This window comes from Manduca sexta, chromosome 20, assembly GCF_014839805.1.
Source record: "Manduca sexta isolate Smith_Timp_Sample1 chromosome 20, JHU_Msex_v1.0, whole genome shotgun sequence".
In the NCBI taxonomy this organism is placed as follows: Eukaryota; Metazoa; Arthropoda; class Insecta; order Lepidoptera; family Sphingidae; genus Manduca; species Manduca sexta.
In genome coordinates, this window is record NC_051134.1 from 3,253,794 (window position 1) to 3,274,783 (window position 20,990).

Below are 20,990 nucleotides of genomic sequence, written 5' to 3' on the forward strand. Positions count from 1 at the left end.
TATTAAACTAGTTCATGTTTGTTGTTAATCATCAATTTATTAGTACTCCTGAAAGTTTATCGTGTCGGTTGTTGTGCGATAAACCTTGTTTGTACCCCAAAAAGCGGTTGAAGCTCGTTGACTCCGTGTTTTCCTGGTTATCGATTTGTACCGCCAGCAAATTGAGGATGGCCCGTTCAATTGCCGCGAAGTGGTACGCGTACTCCGTTAACTGGCGCGAGTTATTACTTTTTTAGCGTTTGTTAGGTCTTTGTGCACAGGAGAAGCGTCTTGATTGGCTGCATTTTAGTTCTATTATAATTCATCAATATCTTATTTATAGCATCACGCTTTATCTTTTAAAGGATAGGTAGAGATATTTCTGTTTTTGTATTGACCAAATTACCTGCTCAATCGTATTCCTTAGTTTTCCAAAATCATTCAGTTTGCAGTTTTAACTGCAACGTTAGTAGGATCATGCTTTCTATTAGTTGTAGGTACCTAAAATGTAATAAAAACATTTCCACAGGTGACTTTGAATAATATTTTGACCAATAATGTAAACCTATTATACGAGGTAGGACGAAAGATCATACCTTTACCTTTAGTTTTTTCGCTGTTTGGACAAGGAAGATCGTAAATCTACTTTATCTTGACCTCTCGAATGCATGACGGTATGTACTACTGAGAGATCACGTTGCTTCGTCGTTTCAAACCTACCGATTTCAAAGCATATCTTAGAACTAATTGTTAACTATGCCTTAACTGCAATTTTTTTACATAGATCTAAATGACGTTTTCCAAATAATTGATTAGTTGAAATAACCATGGTGTACAAAATATTGTAGCAATTAAATGTATTTAACAGTTATTTCTAACCGTCCTGGTAACTTCGCGGATGCTATAACCGACGCCTCAGTATGAATACTGACCGGAATTATACCGGTTCAGTATGTAAGTGACATAACGTTATCTCTGCTTGGTATCTACCGTTTGCGTATAACACGAACGTTCGGGTTTTTCAGAACACGAATATTGAATTTATAATGTGGAATTTGTATAATTTATGGCGCCTTAGAGCAAAGCAACGTCACTGCCTATATATGGAATAGAGTTAATGGATAAGTTAATTAGCTATGGTAATTGGGTTAAGAGAAATATAAATGTTGTAAAATAAATAGTTGCAATCTCGACTGTTTTGTTTTTTGCAGAAAAGATAGCAAAAAATACTGATAAACTATTAGTAAAACATGTAACTATGACGTTATAAACATCTTGTTTACATACAAAACATATTCACACGTACGAATAAACAAGCAAATAGCTTAACATTCCAAGAAAAATTTGCATTTTCTTTTTAAATAAATACATAGCTGCTTTATTTTGTAACTTGCATTAGCACCAAACGACATATTTACAAAATAACGCGTCGCCCTTGACTTCACAATTTCTGTTTGGACCTCGGCTTAATACTATCTTTACAATGACATCAATACCTCGATATGTTAATAAAATTATTTGATTTTACCATATTGGTATTCATGTACTCGCCGATTTTTAAATGAAACCTACCGATAATTTTAAACGTATTAACTACACTATTGACGTCTGTGATCCAAAAGAATCAATGAAAGTTGTTAACAGTTTAATGCAACAGATATTGGATTAAGGTCTAAACCTACTCAGTAATACAAGAGGATTAGTGTAATACTGACCACCGCTGGCCGTTTTGAACCTTGCCTAGCTGCAGTAAGCATATATAATATATATATCATTTATTATCACGCATACTTCATTGAAACCTCAGTTTTTTTAGGGAATCCTAAGAATCGCTGTGTCTCTTAGTAGTTAAATTAGTCGAGGTTGTCCTTGTATCGACGGATGCTGCTAACGAGTTTTTGATTAGGAACCGTAAAGTGAATGTTACTTACATCCTACCTCAAGTACGAATGACAACTGGTTAAAAGTTGGAAAACGTTAAATGCGGAATTGGAATCATTGATGGTCATTCTAGATGTTACTGATTGTATGGATTGATGACGATAGCAAATATAATAGTTTATGATACGTCACAATCGTTGTTTTAAGTCTATTCTTGAATTGTCTACGTATTTATTGACATCTATGCATCGTGCAATGTTTTATTGCAGTTCATTTATTGAAATGAAACGTCATAATAACTTAAATGGTTATGCGTAATAGTTCTGTGTGATGTTTACCATGAAAGCATTCATTTCCTGTTTTTTATAGTTCTTACGTACAAATTAAATCACATAGAAAGGAAATGAAGGGAGTATTGAGTAGGTTAGCTAGTAATCAAAGTGTACGTACACAAGGAACGAATGTCGTCTCACGTTACAAAATATTATTTACAGTCATTATTATATCATTTGATATAATAATACCGTCGTTTAAATATGATGATAGCGATGTTTTAGAAACTACTTAAAGTGGTGAAGAACATCCGCTTACAATTAATCTGGCAGGTATAATCTTAGACGTAAATCTTTGATTTCTTTAAGTTTTACACTGAACTAAATAAATATTTGATTGGATTAAAATGGTCAAGGACTTGCTTTTGGAATTATTACATAATATTATGTAAATTTAACCTATTTTATACAAAATAGATTCTCGATAAGACATGTAAATTTACATAAGAATTATTCTGTTTTATGACATACTGTACAAAAATAAATAATTTCTGTGAAAATAATTCATAGTTCTTACATAATATTTGACTACGTCAACGCAATATAACGGACGTAAAATTTAACTATTCATTCTTAAATCCTTAAGTTCTTTTAAATCATCAACACACGCGTCAATACGATTGTTCAGTTGTCACACGTCACTCAACTTTTTTTATTGAATCTCAACACCGACTTCCTATTGGATATCGAAATTGATTTTACATTCGTCTTATCCACCAAAATTATTAAACTCGATAACGTCTTTAAAGTAATCATAAAATAATACTTAATGAATCGCCAATTAAACTGTTTAGGCTGGTGATATCATCGTAGTTTTATTTCAAACCTATTATGTAATTGTTGATATATCTTGAAGACAGTCAGAAACTTTTAAACTCCACTTTAATCAGTTATCACTCATATACTTTCTAGTCTTTCCTCAAACGTTAGTAACTAACTGTTGTTTCGCAGGAATTGTATTTACAAGCGACCTATATAATATCGAGTGACCCATTTATCTATTTTTCTATAGAAGTAACAAACCCAAAAATAAACCTACTTTATTTAATTACAAGCTGACCCGATAGACATTGTCCCGTCTTAACTATAAAGCAGCGCGCATTCTGTCAATTGGTGACAGTTATTTCAGACATTGACAGTTATATAAAATTAATGTTCTCGTTAAGTTATCTTAAATTTTCTAATTTTCCGCGCAATTTTTTGAATTTTTTCTTTCATAAGTACCTTCTCCTGACAATAAAAAACACAACAAAAAAAAAATGTGAAATCGGTCCAGCCGTTCACGCGTCATGGCGTGACCAAGGGAAATAGGGATTAATTTTTATATATATAGATTAAGGTACCTACATTTATTGTACTAACACGAAGTTATGTTTGTTTCAGATGCCCCAAATGATGCGAATTACATGATATGCGGCGTCGTGATTGCCATGGCCCTTGTAGGGCTCATTATAGTGCTGCTGGCCTTAACCATAAAGTAAGTAGAAACGAGGTTTATATTTTTGAAGGTGTATTAAGAATGTTTACGATGAAATCTGTAAACAAGAACTTTTCAACTGGATACTGAAGTAGATTTAAAACAACTAATTATTTTTAATCACGGAATGTTTTATTTTTCTGAGGACAAATGGTCTTTTAGGCTTTAACTTTAAGACTTCAGGGTTGGTTAAGCGAGTTTAAACTGGCCAAATTTAATAACGTCTTTAATAGTACCTTTAAATATACACGGTATAGGTACGTCAGCGCTCATGAGGTCCTGGGTTCGAATCCCGGATCAGGCAAAGTGATATTTGGGATTTTCTGCTCAGTATCAGACCGGAGTCTGGAAATTATGCCCGTTATGGCGATAGGCTCGCCCCCCATCACATCATAGGACGGAGCACACTTTGCGAAAAGTGGGTGGCCTGGTTACGTCTCTGCATACCCCTACGGGGATAAATGCGTGATATTGTGTGTGTGTATTAAATATACACGCTGAACTTATCCATATAGATGAGTTGCCTTTGTTCATAAATCTTCGCGTTCACACAAATAAAAAAAAATCAGCTTTATAATATCAGTATTGATCTCGTTTTTGAAAAGATTTGTTAGAGTGATAGTCAAATTACTCAAGGTAACGACTCCACAAGTTACTTTACAAATATTTATAGTAATAAATATAATATTCAAAGTGGGTAATAAAATACTTCTAGACACAAATACTTTTACGATTACTCTTGAATCGTAAAATTAAATATCTCAACGTAAACATACGGTTGAAGATCCTTTGATATTAGTCTTCTAAGATGCAATATATCTTAAATAAAAGATTGTGAAATAGACAACACCTTCAGAACACTTCAATGAAGTATTTATTTTGCATATTAAAAGCCCTGATTCATTCTGTAATAAAAATATATTTAAGTTTTATTTTCACATCGTGTGAATTTGAGTAAGTAATTTTCCTGTCTTTGTGTAAAAATTCTCAGTCCTCTGTTATATAAGACTAAAACAATTGAATGCAGATATTATTCAATTATAATTCATCAAGTACACATGAAAAATTACGACACTAATTCCAAATCTTTTATTACAATATCAGTTTTCATTTAAGTAAAAATATAGAAATTTTATATCTTTATTTACCTAATTCTACTTTGATATTCTGCATCATATTTCATTGTCTGTAATTTCAAAGTTAAAAAAAGATGACACAATGCATTTTACTTACGTTATCAGAATCGCAGTATATCAAAAATGAAATCAATGTCAGTGCCAAATTATGTACATGATAAATTTACGATTTACCCATCATTCTATAACAATATTGATTCTTTTGAAGATCAAGCCACGATGGAATTTATTGCTGATTTGACGTCATTATACGTCTCAATACATAATCAGGTTAGACAAGAACGACGTACAGACAGGATGTATGACGTAGCTTCACGTTTCAAGGAAGCGTTTAAACAAGGCATTTGTTTTGAAAGCACAGCATTAACTGATGGTAACGTTAACAATATTATCATGCAGGTAGATTTCAATTGTTTTGGAACTGTTGATTAAGTCTCTTTATTTGTTGAAGTTAATCTCTCTTAGCTCTGTCATATTACCTTCAATTTTTAAGTTCCTGTATTTAAACATCATCATTAGAATCTTATATTAACGCTTCAGCTAAACAATAAGGAAAGCCAAGATTAACTAGAAAGCCTTCACAGCACTTGTCAATTAGGTGTTTACGAGAATATAAATACTAAGTATTAATTTTAAAGATATACAGTTGCACACAATGTATACATTTGAATTGCAAACAGTCTAGACACTGTAAGAATTAATACGACCTCTTTCTATCCACTTTCTAATCCATCTTTGCAAAGATCAAAAAATCTTGAAGTAGTACTTCCAGATTAATGATTGAATTTTATGGGCTACGTTTTATATGGCGCTGAATAATTTATCTTAACGTTTAATGGTTCAGTGGGTAAACATTTGGCATTTTGACAGCACTATCATTCCAACTTTTTATTCCTACGTTACGTTCCATTCGCTAATGTCATTTTTTCATAACATTTAATATTTTCAGACTAAACATTGGATTCATAATCATAAACGTTGTTCCTTTGATTGGTAGACCTTGCTTTAGTAAATTGAGTATTGTTACAGTCTTTGGTATTATCTAAAGTTCTCTTATAAAGTATATTTTCAATATATAAAAAAGCTATCTATATATAAATGAATGGTTCATTTCTGTTACATAAATATAGTAATATCAATGAGGAAATAGGTCAGAAAAACTATATTATAATTATATTTTTGTCCTAATAATATTTGAAAGGCGTTATTCTTGAATGGCTTGAATAAAAATAGCGTGACACCCGATACATTCTATAACCAATTTAATTTTTTGTACAATTTTGATCATACAAATAAGAACTTTATTCGAATAAATTCTTATATAAACTGACATTATTATGCCAATTTCACAATCAGCTTCTATTTTAGCTTCATTTCATTATTCTAAATGCGCTATGATTATAACATCTGGATTGACGTAATGCGCACAAACTAAATTACACACCAAAGTAGTTACTCCCACAATGTGAGACTAGTCACTCGCTCAAGGTAAAGGAATGGCAGATCTTCTGTTCGAGGGACTTCAAGGCTTCGGCGAAACAAAGTTTAATGCTTTATTTAACCCCTAGGTTACTAATGTCGACTGGACAAAGTAATTTAGAATATTTTTAGCTCAATTAATTACGTAAATTGGAATTTATTTTGGCTACTGTTTGTTTTTCTTCTAAACAGTCGACTCATGGTTTAGTAAAAGATAATGGACTGAGCAATATCGTCAGAAAACTTGCCACTCTATATAATAAGTTTTGAGTTATTATTATGAATGAGATGTGTTTCAAGCAGAAACACGGCGATTCAGTTATTGAAATTAAAGGTATTTAAAGTTCAGTACGTTCTTCCTATTTGTAATAGTTATTTTGCATTCGATCTTGTTGGCCCTTGTATCCTTGTTCGTTTGCTTAGTAATGACAGCAGTAGACCTCGTGGTAACAAACAAGCAAACATGTTTGTTACTTTTATATATCAATGCCATTTTTAAAAATATTTTACCGTCACTTCTGGCCATTTCTTGCATATTTAAAATAAAATACCATAACTGGTTCGAAATGACGATTATTTGGATATGGGCACATGAAAATACTGTCTATACATCGTACAATATTTTTATATCCTCAAATCAAACATTATCACAGTGGCTTATTGTGATAAATTTTGTTGGGGGAATCAATGTATATTATACTTACAATTAATACAGTGAATATAGGTCTACACTAAAGTCACTGTTAACACCCATTATCACAATAAGTAAAGCGTAAAAACCCTGGGATAAATCCAAAACTGATCTCACATACTTTAGTATCGTGAAATTAATTATAATCGCAATAAGTCAATTACATCTCTTCTCGATATAGTCACGACGTGATTCTAGCTACAGAGGCCGGCATAATTCTGGCGACTGTCGAGAAATGCAACAACATTGGTGGAACTAGTCGGGTGTAGACAATACGTAATATCATTATAAATCCCTAATGTTGTCTCCAAGGTGACTCGATTTTAGAAATACCTAATGTAATTATAAAGCCGGTTCGTGGCAGTCGGTTACGCATGCTGATAAAATGGCCTTACGTTGTAGTAATCAAACTTGTACTAATAATACGTTACTATGTTTGTATTGAAATCCGGGTACAATACGAAAAGCAAATTCTTACACAAAGGCGCTAATTCAAAATTGCTCGAATATACATTCTTATTGACATTTACATCAGAATACTTTGGTATCGTCATGGTAATGTAATTTTGTAGTTTTTAAAGTCATTTGTAACAATGAAATTGACAATAGCATTACTTAACAACGTAATATTTCAAATATTTTTAAATGAAAAAAAAAATGCAATAACTGGCAACAATGACACGTTTTAAATACGCAGCAAAACGTTAATTTAAAAATAAACGTGGGTAGTTATAACTCGTTTAGGCATCTTATCTACGACTAATTGCGGTTTTTGTACTAGTTGCAAAGATATTGCTAATTGGAGCTGCGAAGAAAAAACAGAAAATTATTTACGGAAATCTTAAAGTTTGACGACGATAAATAAGCATATTTTGACACATTGACACGATAATTATTATGTGTCAGAAAAATAGTGAAATGTTTATTATAAGTCTTGTCAAACGATCGTTCAAGAAACTATTAAGGACATTGTGAGTGATTTATGCTGTATTTATTAGTTTCTTAATAATTTATTTTATTAAAAGTAATTCATGTGATAAGTATTGTTTAACTAAAAATTCTGCTATAACATAAATAAGTAACCGAATACGCATGACACGAAAAGTTAAGTTTTAACGTTTTTTTAAATCATAAAACAGATTATTTGTATTGATCATTCGAAGAAGTAATTAGCGATTGCGTAATAAATTTGAAATGGCCTCTAAATTAGAATTTGTGATATTGAATCCCCAAAAATATGTTCACAAAATAAATAGAAATTAATAATAACAGTATTTAAAACAACATTGCAGTTTGGTAATTCTTTTTTTAAAGGTTAAATTTTAAAATTAATAAATCATAATTAATTAAAAAAATATTTTAATTCACTTTCATAAACCAATTATTGTAATTAATTCTGTCTGAAAAAATTATTTTATATCTGCCATATTCCTTAATTACTTTACGATATAGCTATACAAACTAGTATGCTGACATTAATTGTAGCATATGACTTGCCACAAAGCCAAACAGAAGCCACTGAAGTCGTATAAGTACCGTAGCTCCACGATAACCGGTCAAAACCAACCAATTTTAGTTGTAACACACATCTGTAATTGCTGTTTTCGCGATGGTATACATCTGCGAACTGTTATTAAGCTGTTAAAGTCACAATTAGTCGTGTAAATTGTTTGTAGGATGTTTTTAATTAACAGTTTAGTTTTGTCATGGACGGTAATTACTAGATTGGTCTAGGTTAACTATCTAATAAAAACCATAGCTAATTTGCGGTTGGTTGGCAAAAAAGGAAATTAAAAATTCCACCTTCCTGCGTTAATTTTTGTTCAATATTAATGGAAAAGACACGAATAAAATACTCAAGCGGTACAAATCAAGTAATACATGACAGATTTTTTAAATATGCTCAATATCAAGGGAAAGACACGATTAAAATACTCAAGTGGTATAAAGCCAAGTAATACATGAGTGACTTTTTAAAATAGAGTTGATTATCGATTGAAAATTTAGCCAAATGAGTGGTATAAATTATTTAAAAATCACCGGAATCGTTCGCTAAACGTGTTTGATGATACACAAGGTATTTTAACCTCTATGCCCCTAAGCTTTGTGTGTGGCCGTTCGAGATTAGTGTCCACTACGTCACTCCTCGCGATTTTTCTGTTGCTAACTGACTCACAGATATCTCGTACTATTGAATATAAAAATACCATTAAAAACGATTGGACGATCAATAAGTAATACAATTATAAGAGGGCTAATTTATGCTACGTTTTAAGGATCAATACGAAGGTAAATAAATAAAATAAAGTTCAAGAGCAAGGCAGTGAGAAATGAAACAACAAAGGTTGTAGTAATAACGCTGAAATATCTGCATAAAAAATATCGACACCAGATAACATTGTGATATAAATATTCCAAGGCGATCTATTAGCCACAGTATTATGCAAATATTCATAATGATACGCATTAACAATAGATGTTGGTAGAAAATTTGCAATTAAACTCATAACGTTGTGAATAGCCAAGGTCCCTACGTTATCGTCTCTTGGATATTTGCCAAATTTCACCGTCTGCCTGGACATTACAGTTTTACAATAAACTGTGTTTATTTTAGCTAACTGTTAGCTGTTTAAAAAGTCACAAATCAACGTATTTTATTCTTCTTTCTGTTTTAAAAGTAACCGCATGTCTCATTTGGTGTAACGTACGTTGGTAACACGACCTATTGGTTTTTCTAGACCGTTTTAATAACAAAATCACGGTCAAAGTCTGTTTTATACCAATTATGTTTCACTTTCAGCTTTGAGAACTCGCCTGACTGCTTTTATATCTATCAACTTTATTTTGCATTCCATCCAATATTCTAAACCGCACTGTGCGACCGAAACATGTTTCAACGTTTTTTTATTTGGTTTTATCATTAATTATATTTTCATTAACGTTATTGCTCCGAACCATCTCGAAGATTCAATAATTGAAATACCGCATTGTTCCTCCACTTGAAATCTATATTTAAAGATTGCCGTGACTTTTGATACATTACCATCTAGATAATATTTGCATGAATCTAACTTTAAATAAGTAGGTACTGCGCTAAGGGAATAGATACTAAATGATTACGTAAACGTTTGCTTCACCGATACAATAGTACGGTTCTAAAGTCCCATCGAGGTCATCAATTGTCGCCATCAGCGGACCATGGTGAACATGGCAAGGCACGGATTTCCCACGTCCATAAATTGTATGAGCAGAGCTAATTTACATTTGAAACACAGTACATAGCCCTTCGTTCTCGTAAAATAATTTGCTAATATCAATGATACACGGTTAAAGAGAGTAATTCAACATATATTTATAAAGGTAGTTGAAAATACTTATTTTGGTGTGCCTGGACCGCCAATGTACGAAGACCAGTTTCAATTGGATTCTTAAGGTCAGGCGACATCTTTACTCAGAAAAAGTTATAAATGAAGAGATTAACCAACTGTCAGTATCGCAGGTGATAAAAGAACCAGTTATAATTGTTGTTAACCCTTATAAACTTAAAAATACGGTGTCCAAATATTGTTACTTCAAACATTTGCAACACGAATGCCAATGGGAATAGGTATAAAGCATATTGTCGACGTCTACGAATATAGCGCCAAAAATAACATTGTCTATTAATAAAATCTTGATATCGAACGATATTTTATATTTGCTTTAATGATGCAAACGCAAATATCTGTGGAAATAAAGAATATGTTTTTGAACGTGCCCGTATTACAATAAATAAATGAATATTTATATTTAATGCCATTACCTTTATTTCGGAACGTGACTTTTATTTCGTTTAGTGTGTTTTCAAATATCATATATTTAATTTATGTGTGAAAAATATGTTTCTTTCAAATATTGTTGCTGACAATTGATTCTTCCTAAATTTATTGTTGACCTCTTTCCCCAAATAGTAAAAAGGTCAATTATGAGTGTCCTACGCACATTAGAAGCTGCATGAAGGCTTGTATGATCCGAGTTATCTAATCGCAGTACCATTAGGGTAACAATTACATTATCTATAATCATTACATAATACTAAAGCGGTGGTTTGACGTCAACGCCTGATCAAAATAGTTAACTGTTATGAATAGTTGCCATGACTTTTGCTGAAACTTCTTGAACATTCTAACTTTATTTATGTTTTGGTTTTAAAGGCATCTAACAATTTTGTTATAAGTAAATCTCCAAATATTTAATCCTTAGTAAAATAAAAACGAAATTAAACAAGCGCCGAAAGTGAAATTCAAAACAAAGGATGCGAGACAATGAGAGGTCACCTACTTTTCATTATAATTGTAGTTTTAACTTTCTTGCATTCATGTACAAGCGTTCTTCTCATCTGAACGTGGGTATGAACATAAAACACGAATTCGTAAATATTCGGCATTGTTACACATACAATGATCGGTCGATTGTCTCCAACAGACAGCGCTATTTGTTATGTATTAATGCGGACTGGCACCGATATCCGTTGACGTCCAAGTGTATTCAGTTCAACCACGTCGACCGCATAACAAGCCCGGCTCGTAGTTACATTTGAATTTGAAAGACCTGGAGAAACAATGTGCTAATTAGTTACGGTTGTCAGCTGTTGTGATGTGACCAATGGATTTAGTGTAACCATGTATCAAAAGGATTTATGGCGTTTCGAAAATCTAATATGATCATTATGTATTCATAGCGCCGGAAAGCAAAACAGCTCGAGGTTTATAACATCGAGACGGCATCGTGCCGGCTTTGGGACGCCTTCTTGAACTATGACCCTTACACAGAAAGATCAAACATATCAACTCGCGTTATTCCAGAGGTTAGCTCTAGTCTGCCTTGTCATACTAATCGATAGAGGTGAATATGGAAGTGAATGCAAATTGCCGCGTGTCAGTTAATTACTGAGGACTTTCGCATTGCGGGGTCGGGTCCCCATAACATAGCAATAAGGTAACGGGTGAGTTCAGTCGCCACCCACCGCTGCGCGAGGCGTGGTGGCCGGTGCCGCCGCTCAGGCAGTCAAATAGTCACCGTCGGAAAACGTGGTAGTCTGGCAGTCTGCGCCAAAACGCGCGTCCGGCTCACGTTGCTGTTGCTCGGCTCAATCAAACAACCTGTGAAGTGTCCGCGTTTCGATGCTCTTCGCTCCTATCGCCGTGGAGGCGATGAAGTGTAAAGAGGAAAACTGCGAGGTTGGCGTGGTCCTCGAGCACAACTCACTGATCGTGCTGTCAGTCAACAAGACCATCGTCTGCCTATGCGGGAGGGATAGGAACAATCCCTTCGAGCGCGGGTAAATCACATCGTTATGCATCTGGTACGACGATAACTGATTACATACACTTATCTCATGTTACTAACAACCAGTAATCCTACATAACTGCCCCCAATTACAGCCGTTACAAGCGATAGTTACGCGATGCGTACTCTGTGAACCGCTTCAACGGTCGTTTTAATGCTTCTTATGTCTTAAATTCACAATCGATAAACTCGTTTGCTATCATTCCAACACGGCCCAAGGTTGTCATTCGTGTGGTCAAGGCGAATTCTTCGCAATTGGCCATATTCCAGTCTCGTTTGTCCATCTATATTTTCATATATCGATTCATAAAACAAAACCGAAATAGATTGTCAGTTTTAAATCGGCGTTGCGTTGAAATTTCCGTGTTCGGTGATTGGTTATATTATTCAAACCGTTTCTATTTAAAAACGAACAATTCCATCCAATGAGTCAGAATTGGAGCTGTGAGTTGATAGTGTACAAAAACTCAATAGTGGTATTGATGCCTATCTACAGCAGGAACTGATGACCGAAAGAATCGGGCAAGGTCGCGGCCGGTCGTACAATGCCTTCAACGAATCTGCTTGGAACCATTACATTTGGCTGTCATTAATATTCACGAGGGACTAATTAACTGCGGTTGAAGCCGGTTAATGAGAGCCATAAGCTAAAAATGTCTCGATATTTTGCCTTCCTTTTTAGCAACACGAATTATACATGTTATCAGCAACATCAAAAACTAATTAAGTGTGAAGTTGAAACATAAAAATCGCTTACAATGTGTCAGTTAGAAATGCGGAAGAAACACAGCTAATGCATAAGGAACTTTTAACTAATTAAGTCTACATAAAGCATTATAAAGGTTACCATGAGGTTAAGCAACCAGTAACCTTACTTCTATATCAGTAACTTGTTAACCTATACCGATACAGCAGGTGGGCAACATGCGGGACTTTCTTCAAACGTTTATATATCGCAATGTCGACGAATTCGTAAACACCGACATCGACGTCGTAAACAAAGCCCGCCAAGAAATGGCTTCAAGATTAACAAGTATAAAACAAACAGAGAACCAAGGTTGCAGTATTACGCCACAACCCGTAAACTTTTAGCTAAATAAATGGATGAAAAAAACAATTGTTAGAGCCATTGAACTTGAAGGGGTTTCATGGAGGTTAACTAGCTTATGAGTTGCTCTTCGAAATCATTAGTTTAATCGTTTTTTAAAAGAATTTGTACAATTTACGAGATTATAGTTGGAGGTTAACACGCTCAAACGCATAAAAATATTCACGATTTTGTGAGGAAAGTGGAAAGAACATTGTAAAATATTGTTTCAATGAAAGAAGTAAAAATGTTTATTGAATCTCCACAAACTTTATAATATTTAGATTCTGAAACTTGGTACACTGTCCATTTCGAAGACAAATTTCCCACAGAACAAAATACAAAGACTAGACTTGTTTTTATCAGATTACTTAGCAATGTAATAATCTATTTAATTTAGGCTTTTTTATGTTTAGATACTTACTTTACTTATATTCTTATTTTACCCACAAATCAAAACATTGAAGAAACAACGCTATTAAAATCGCGAATATTAAACGAAATAGGCTCAAATAAATACATTGGATTATTATAATGATCTGATAGGAAATTATTAGATCTATCTTTAGCCACATGCAGCCGCCACTATCCCAGACCGCGCTGCATATACTCTAGATGCTTGTTTTAGCTAGTTTTCACCAAGCATCTGTTCCGTGACTGATACGTTTACTTTTTTATAACTATTTTATATACAAGATTCATTTTTTCGATCCACTTTCTAAGACGGATTATGTTTCGTATAACATTTTGTGGTTCAAAAAATAGAATACCAAATATTTTTTATTTTGCATCGAGCGTGTAATTTTTTTGGGTACTATCAGAAGTCATAATCATAATCAGAAAGTCAGTATTAGTTGTCTTCACCGTGATCTTATCTTCGGTGGTTTTGTTGTTAATTACAAAAGCATTTTCTATAATCACAGTTTAAGTAAATGTGTTTGGCAATATACTTTATTCAGTACCTATTTGTAAAAGTATTACATGACTGAGAATTAAGATCGTAATTTTTATATTTTAACAACATATTTCGCTCACGTAATGTGCTTGTCATTAGGTACTTTGACATCGGTTGCAAATAAAGATTCTGCAATTATCTTACTTATTTAGTTTATTGCGGAGGCATTCATAAATATGATATAATAAAATTAAGGTACATAATAAAATATTATTAATTTCAGTAAGCTTCAGATTGCACGTTCATTACATATATTAGAAGCGTTTCTTCAGCCATTAGCAAACTTCGTTATACTAAAACTAGTAGAAGACTGTTGACGTCAATAAACAATTGAATTGCTGTTAATAAACGTTTTATAAAATATTCATACCTTACTATCGGAGAGTGACACTTCATTCGTAATAACTATTGTTGTAGTATTCTATTTTGAATCTGATATCTTAGTAACAGAATTAAATTTTGAATGTCATGATATCTAGCCTAAGTCAAAGACTTTTATTATTGGCCGTGGCATTTACTGGCACTGTCTTATTTAGAAACCAAGAACTGGAATGTTGGAAAAAAATGTTAGTAAGCAAGTCTGTTATTACAAATTCAATTTTAATTTGAATGTGACAGTAAAAATTTAAATTAGCGTCAAATAAAATTTCAAAATGGCGCGTAAAATTTTCTTATATAGCCAAGTGTACGAAAGGAAACTTGTCTGTAATCTAGTTTAATGCCCTGCAATGATAGCTCTCCAAGCGAGATGGTGGAGAATAATTAAAAAATTATACACGATTCATTTTTATACGAATAAAGTAGCTTTTATTTCTACGCATTAAATTATAATAATTTTCGAACGAATATAAAATGAATACGTTTAAAACTCTTTTTATGCTTCGATCCCGGCTCATTTTGCTTCATTATTTTGTGATCACCTGCCGGTATCGTATTATGGCAACTGCAACTGTACTCTTAAATATTAAAGTATCAATTCCGTGCCAGAACTTGAGATACTCATATTCCCTCTGAGGGTATCTGTTTTTATGGTAAAATAAGAGCCTTATATGAACTGTAGACGTTTTAAGATTGCAATAGAATAACAAATAGTGAGGTTTTTTAAAAATAAAGACTTATATTTTCAATAATATCATTGAAGTCATTTTCCTGTAAGGATTTATTTTTGTATAGACTTATAGAACTATTCAAGTTACGTCAGAAGCAATGTTTTTATTATATCAGTCTATTACGTTCCATTTAAAGTAACTTTGCAAAGATGTTGAATTTGGGAAAAAATCATGCGCACTCATGTCATAAGATAGCCTCTGTTTGACGCAATAAGAGGTCAATAAAAATAATTGGTTACTAAGCTGCCGCAGTTTAATCTTAATTGTTGTTTGTCAATTGTCGCTATGATTACAACATATAAACATTTGACGCAAACGTGAGAAACTTTCGAGATGTTTTTTGTTGTATGAGAAAAAACGTTTCGTTTAAAATGTTTTGCCCCGCCATGTAGGACCCACGTGAGATCTCTTCACGGTTATTCTGAGCATATCGTGTAGAATATCTGCAAGATAACCGTGTATTTTGATTAAAACCTCTACACGAAATAAGTTTGAACTTTGCGTTTACAGTTATTTTGTTTTATCGCATGGAACATTCATTTTGTCAAGTATTTTAATTAAAATCTTGGTACGTGTAAAGATTTATTAATTTAGCTTTGTTAAATTTTAAAGTATTAAGATACTGTATCATATTGTATTAAACGTGCCTTTTTCTAAATGCGGAAATTCACAGTTATCTATAAAAATGAGATGTTCTTGATCAACAAAAAATATGCCAATTAAATAATTTCGTTCAAAAAGTTATGTATTCCAGATGCAATTCAAAATCGTATTTTTAATACACTCGTAAGATTCCACTGCAAACATCGTTCACTTTCATTTTGATTAACTGTATCCGATATTATCTTCGTATATATAAAAAACATCTTACATCATAACGTTTGGTTAATTAAAATGAAACATGAAGGCGGGAGAAGAATTAATGTTTCCTTGAACCAATTACTGTTGATGTATTCTTTCACGTGATTAATGTTGAATTGAAATCATTATTTTCAACAACAATATAAAAGTATGAGCTATTGAAATGCGTATATTATTAATACATATTACTGTAGGATTAGCAAAAACCATCCACCGGAACGTAGTATCAGGGCAACAAGATAGCATGATTTTAACACAAATAGATAAAAATCCCATACGGTAATCTGCAACTGCGCTATACGGACAACGTTTCAACAACGGCGATAAAACTTCTTCGAAGCGTGACTCCGGAGCTTCAGATAACATTGAAACCGACATATTGAGTGATATTAAACGTTTAACATCGGGCGATAAAGACCATACTGCTCAGTTTTAATTATTTCCATACGTGCCCTTTTAATTTTCAAACAAACGATTGACACATATCGCACTGAACTTTGCGTTCAGTTTTGAAATACGAACAAAGGCAACTTTAATAATTTCGAAATTTATACACTGCGGTCCTCGCACGAGAAACTAGATACCTATAATGTCGTTTTTTTACGGTCACTATCCTCTAGACGTCTCTCAAGGGTAACGACTCATAATGGCTGACTACCTGTGTTTTTTATCCCGTCAGGCATTATTCGAGTCAAAGGCCGGAGCTTTGCTCAAGTTAGTTGTTGGCAAGGGCATTGCACCTTCCCGCTCTCCCTTGCCCTGCAGCCCTACTTCACTTTTTGGCGCGGCATCCACCGACTCAAAATCTCCTTTACCTTCCTGCACGCATTTGTATTGGTCGGAAAGAGATGCAACGTCAGCAACCGCTACGTCCACTTCAGCCGAGCCCAACTGTGCGTAAGGCATTATAGATCGGTACACACATATACGTTATGGACTTTGAACTCGGTTAATGGTGAAATGCAGAACTCCCTCGGATTTATTATTATCTCAGAGATCGATAGGAACGTTTGATTGCTTTTATATCTACAGCTTTTATAATAAGGGCGAGTTTCGCGTTCGCCCACCTCTCCATGTTATCTATCACCTGTTGTCAGGCCGGTTATGTAAAGTTCTTGTTGGTTTGTCAGTAACATGATAATCAGGATTCATAAAATTAAACCATGTTCGTTTTAATTTTACAAGGTTCTGACGCATGAATGATCTGTGGTATAGTTGTTAAGTCGATGTGCTCGCAGCCGTGATCGCGTCTGTCGAAAGGTTTTGCCACGAATATCAACCGGTAGAGCGGGACAATCCAACGGTCGTGCCTTCTGGTGCGTCATAGCCACTACGAGCGGTACGATAGCGTCGGGCGCCGCCACCATTCGTAGTTTTTCGCGGAAAACGGTCATATCGTCAAACGCTCCCTACCCGGCGTCCCCCGGAGCCCCCCCCTCCCGCGTGGCGGCGCCGCGTCACACATGCATCTATAAAAGCCGTGCGCGCCCCCCTTCTTCAACTCAGACGCATGGAGTACTCCGTAGAGGTCGTTTGGCACGAGCGAGCGCTTTGCTAGGCACCTGCCGGCCACACTTCACGATCAAATTCTAGTCACTTTAATCGCGCAGCTGAACGCTCGCGTAACGCGGTAAATCCGCGCGTTCCTACGAACAGTGATATGTGCAATAGCCTATAACAACAAATATAATTGTGATAATTTATTTAATTTAGTTCTTAGTTAAACGTGTCAAATCAGACCGAAATACGGCTGTGAGTGAAAAACTGTGTTGTTAAAATGTTGTGACTGCCCGACTGGAACTTCTTACCTGTGATCCAGCCCAGTGTTATCGATCATTCTTGCGTTGACGGACCGTTTTCAACAATGGTTGGGAATAACGGTACTATGATGGCGATTCGCATCGTCCACAGCAAGCTGCGAAAGAGGGAGGAGCACTCTGCTTCAGTGCACCCCGCTGAGGTGCTCCAGGCCGCGCCCGCGCCGCAGCCGGAGCCCCTCGCCTTCCGCCAGCAGCCATTGTGGCAGTTCCCGCCGCCGCTGCCTCCGCCTTACGTCTATCCTCACGATCAGGTACGTACTTACCAATACAATCTATTCGCAGTATCGAAACCCGTCGCGGCCGTTATACTTGACCCCAATACCGATTTAACAAGCTGCAATGTTACTGCATTCGCATTTCAATTTGCAAGTATTGCCCTGCGACTCAACAATATTGAAAGTAACTTCGGGAAAGGTTACATTATAATAAGAAATCGTGAACGGTCCGACCCTCCCCGCCAGTCGCCGCCAGAGAGAGAGTTGCTCCAGCACGCAGCGCGCCAGTGATATCTAAGTGCAAAACAAATTTAAATGTCGGGACACGCTCGCCGAATAGAAAGCTGCGCAAGGCGAGCGTGTTGTAACGCTTCGACCTTCTTTCTTTGTAGTCGTGCGACGAACAAAAGAGGCCAATGAAAACGCTAGCCTGGATATTTCCAACTAAAACAGTGACCTCAATATCACGCTCTGATAAACTGTTTTCCGTCGATTACCTGTAAAACAAAACGTTGATTGACGAGCGAACGGCACTGTTTGCTAACTGTCGGCATGACATGTCGAGACGCCACCAGGAAGCAGATAATGCTAATGTGTCTTTGAATAGCGTATTCAAGGCTTGCTCGTTCTCGCGTGGCCTCACCGTTTACTTTGCAACATTAGCTTCCTAGTCATGTAGAATGAACACCACAGTTACGTTTGTTCTTTATGCCCCCGAAAAACCTCAACAAATGAATGGTTCTCTATTCTTTAAAGTAACAAAAAGCTCCCTCGTTGAATAATAAAGCATTCTTGTCGTTATTTCGGTTGGCAACTGTCTATAAATAGCGCGGGAAGGGCATTGTGTAACAGATGGAAGTCGTATTGCCGATGCGAATGCAGCAAATGCATTGGGGACGGTAACGGAACCGCTAAATCTGGCACCGATCCTTAGGGTCAACAAACTCGATTTACCAGCAGATGTCTCGCCACTTGGAGAATGTGGACTTATGTTTTGTTTTCTTTCTTTTGCAGGACAACTTGATGCAGCCGCACGGCAATGAACGTGCTAGTTTCCGCAGTCTTCGCAAGAACATCGGTGGTCGTTGGAAGCGACTAGTGAAAAAGAAGCCTGAACAGGAAGTTTACACGATCCCGCCCGAGCTAAAGCCGCAACTGAAGCAGATATACGTTTACTAGAGCATGTGAAGCGACATGTGTCACTTGAACAGCATTCAGCAGTCAGCAGTGTCAGCATTGAGGACGCCGAACACTTACGAGCTATACAGTTAAGGCGTTGACAGCTAGACTCTACGGTTGTAACAGATTCATATCAACTTGAATATCAAAATTATGCAAACATCTGCACGGCTCAACAGCCTCTTTATCTTTAGACATATCCTTTCGACCAATTAATTCTAATGACCAATGTACTAAAACATTTCTTCATTCAACACTATTTTGTGATTGTAAAGCCTTAGAAATTGTATTATCTTTTAAGTATTAGAACGCTGATGTTTGTGAGTGCAGATCCGTTGCAGAAATAGTTAGTGTATGTGTGCGAGCATGAGTGATAGTCAAATGAATTTAGTTTAATTATTAATTTAAAATCATGAATGAAAACTTAGGAAGATGCGGTCGCGCATACTAGTGACGAGAATCCAATAATAAATGATAAATATGATGCCTTGTTACATGTAATTTTTTTAATTAGGGCATTTCGTAGTTCATTAACTTATTATGATCGTATTCGTTAGAGGACACCGATCAAATAGTTTTGTGAAGCTATTATATTATACACACTGTATGTAATGTGTGAGAGCTTGATTGTGTAACACCTTATTGTTCGATGCAGTATTTTTATATCATTCATTTGTGTCGTGAGTGGGACAGAGTTGTACAATGTGAACTTGTAACGTGACACAGAGGACTATCTCGAAGAGAATATATTTTCTGATATTACTGTATGTGCGGACCACATTCGCAACGGACACTGAACAGATGACTTAGTTAATGAATGTTAAGTTACTCGCATGCTGTGTAGTATAATTACAGATTTTCGCCCGGTCCTTACTGTGATAATAAACAATTGAAAGAATAAAGAGATGGTGAAATAGAATGAGTTTTGTATTGCTTTAATACCTTGTCAATTAGATCGAGGAAGGGCCGTTGGACGAGAATTATAATAGCTCATATTGAGCCTGATATTTTGATGAATAAGGTAGCTAGTAGGTACAATACAGCCATGATTATTTTATTATTATCGTTAAATTTTAACTGTTGCTGTAGGCGATTATCGCGTTACGGCAGTAATTTTAACAGCGTGAGAAGTTACTATTTGTTCAGAAAAAGCAATGTAATCCTTCGACGAGATAAAGAATAAATTCCATCATGATAGAGACATTTGTTTCCTTATTTTGCCTCCTACAAAAATGCAGTTTGGGGCTCAGCGGTGAATAATTGGCTAAGTATATAAATAAAATGGATATAGATTTGCTTTGTTAGTAAAAAAACACTAGGTACTTTCCTATGTAAACAATCTTTACAAATATAAACATGAGTAAAACGATAGAAATATACTGCAAAATATAAAAATTGCTTCCGATGCTCATTATTATATATATAATGTGCTAGTGTGGACTGGTGGTTTCTTTGGCCTTC

At 34.9% G+C, this 20,990-nt stretch overlaps 1 protein-coding gene across 7 annotated transcripts in view; it reads left to right on the forward strand.

The window, feature by feature from the left end:
* Positions 1-20,730, forward strand: part of LOC115445493 — a 286,442-nt gene extending 265,712 nt beyond the window's left edge. For 6 of the 7 annotated variants that reach the window (XM_037440699.1, XM_037440700.1, XM_037440702.1 and 3 more), the window contains 3 exons: positions 3,576-3,669; positions 18,227-18,386; positions 19,365-20,730. In XM_037440699.1, the coding sequence (XP_037296596.1) occupies positions 3,576-3,669; positions 18,227-18,386; positions 19,365-19,529 (419 nt within the window). In that variant the 3' untranslated portion in view covers positions 19,530-20,730. Of the gene's footprint in view, positions 1-3,575; positions 3,670-11,975; positions 12,296-18,226; positions 18,387-19,364 lie in introns of those variants that run through there. The other variant, XM_030171820.2, reaches the window with a different exon arrangement.
* Positions 20,731-20,990: the final 260 nt, after the last annotated feature.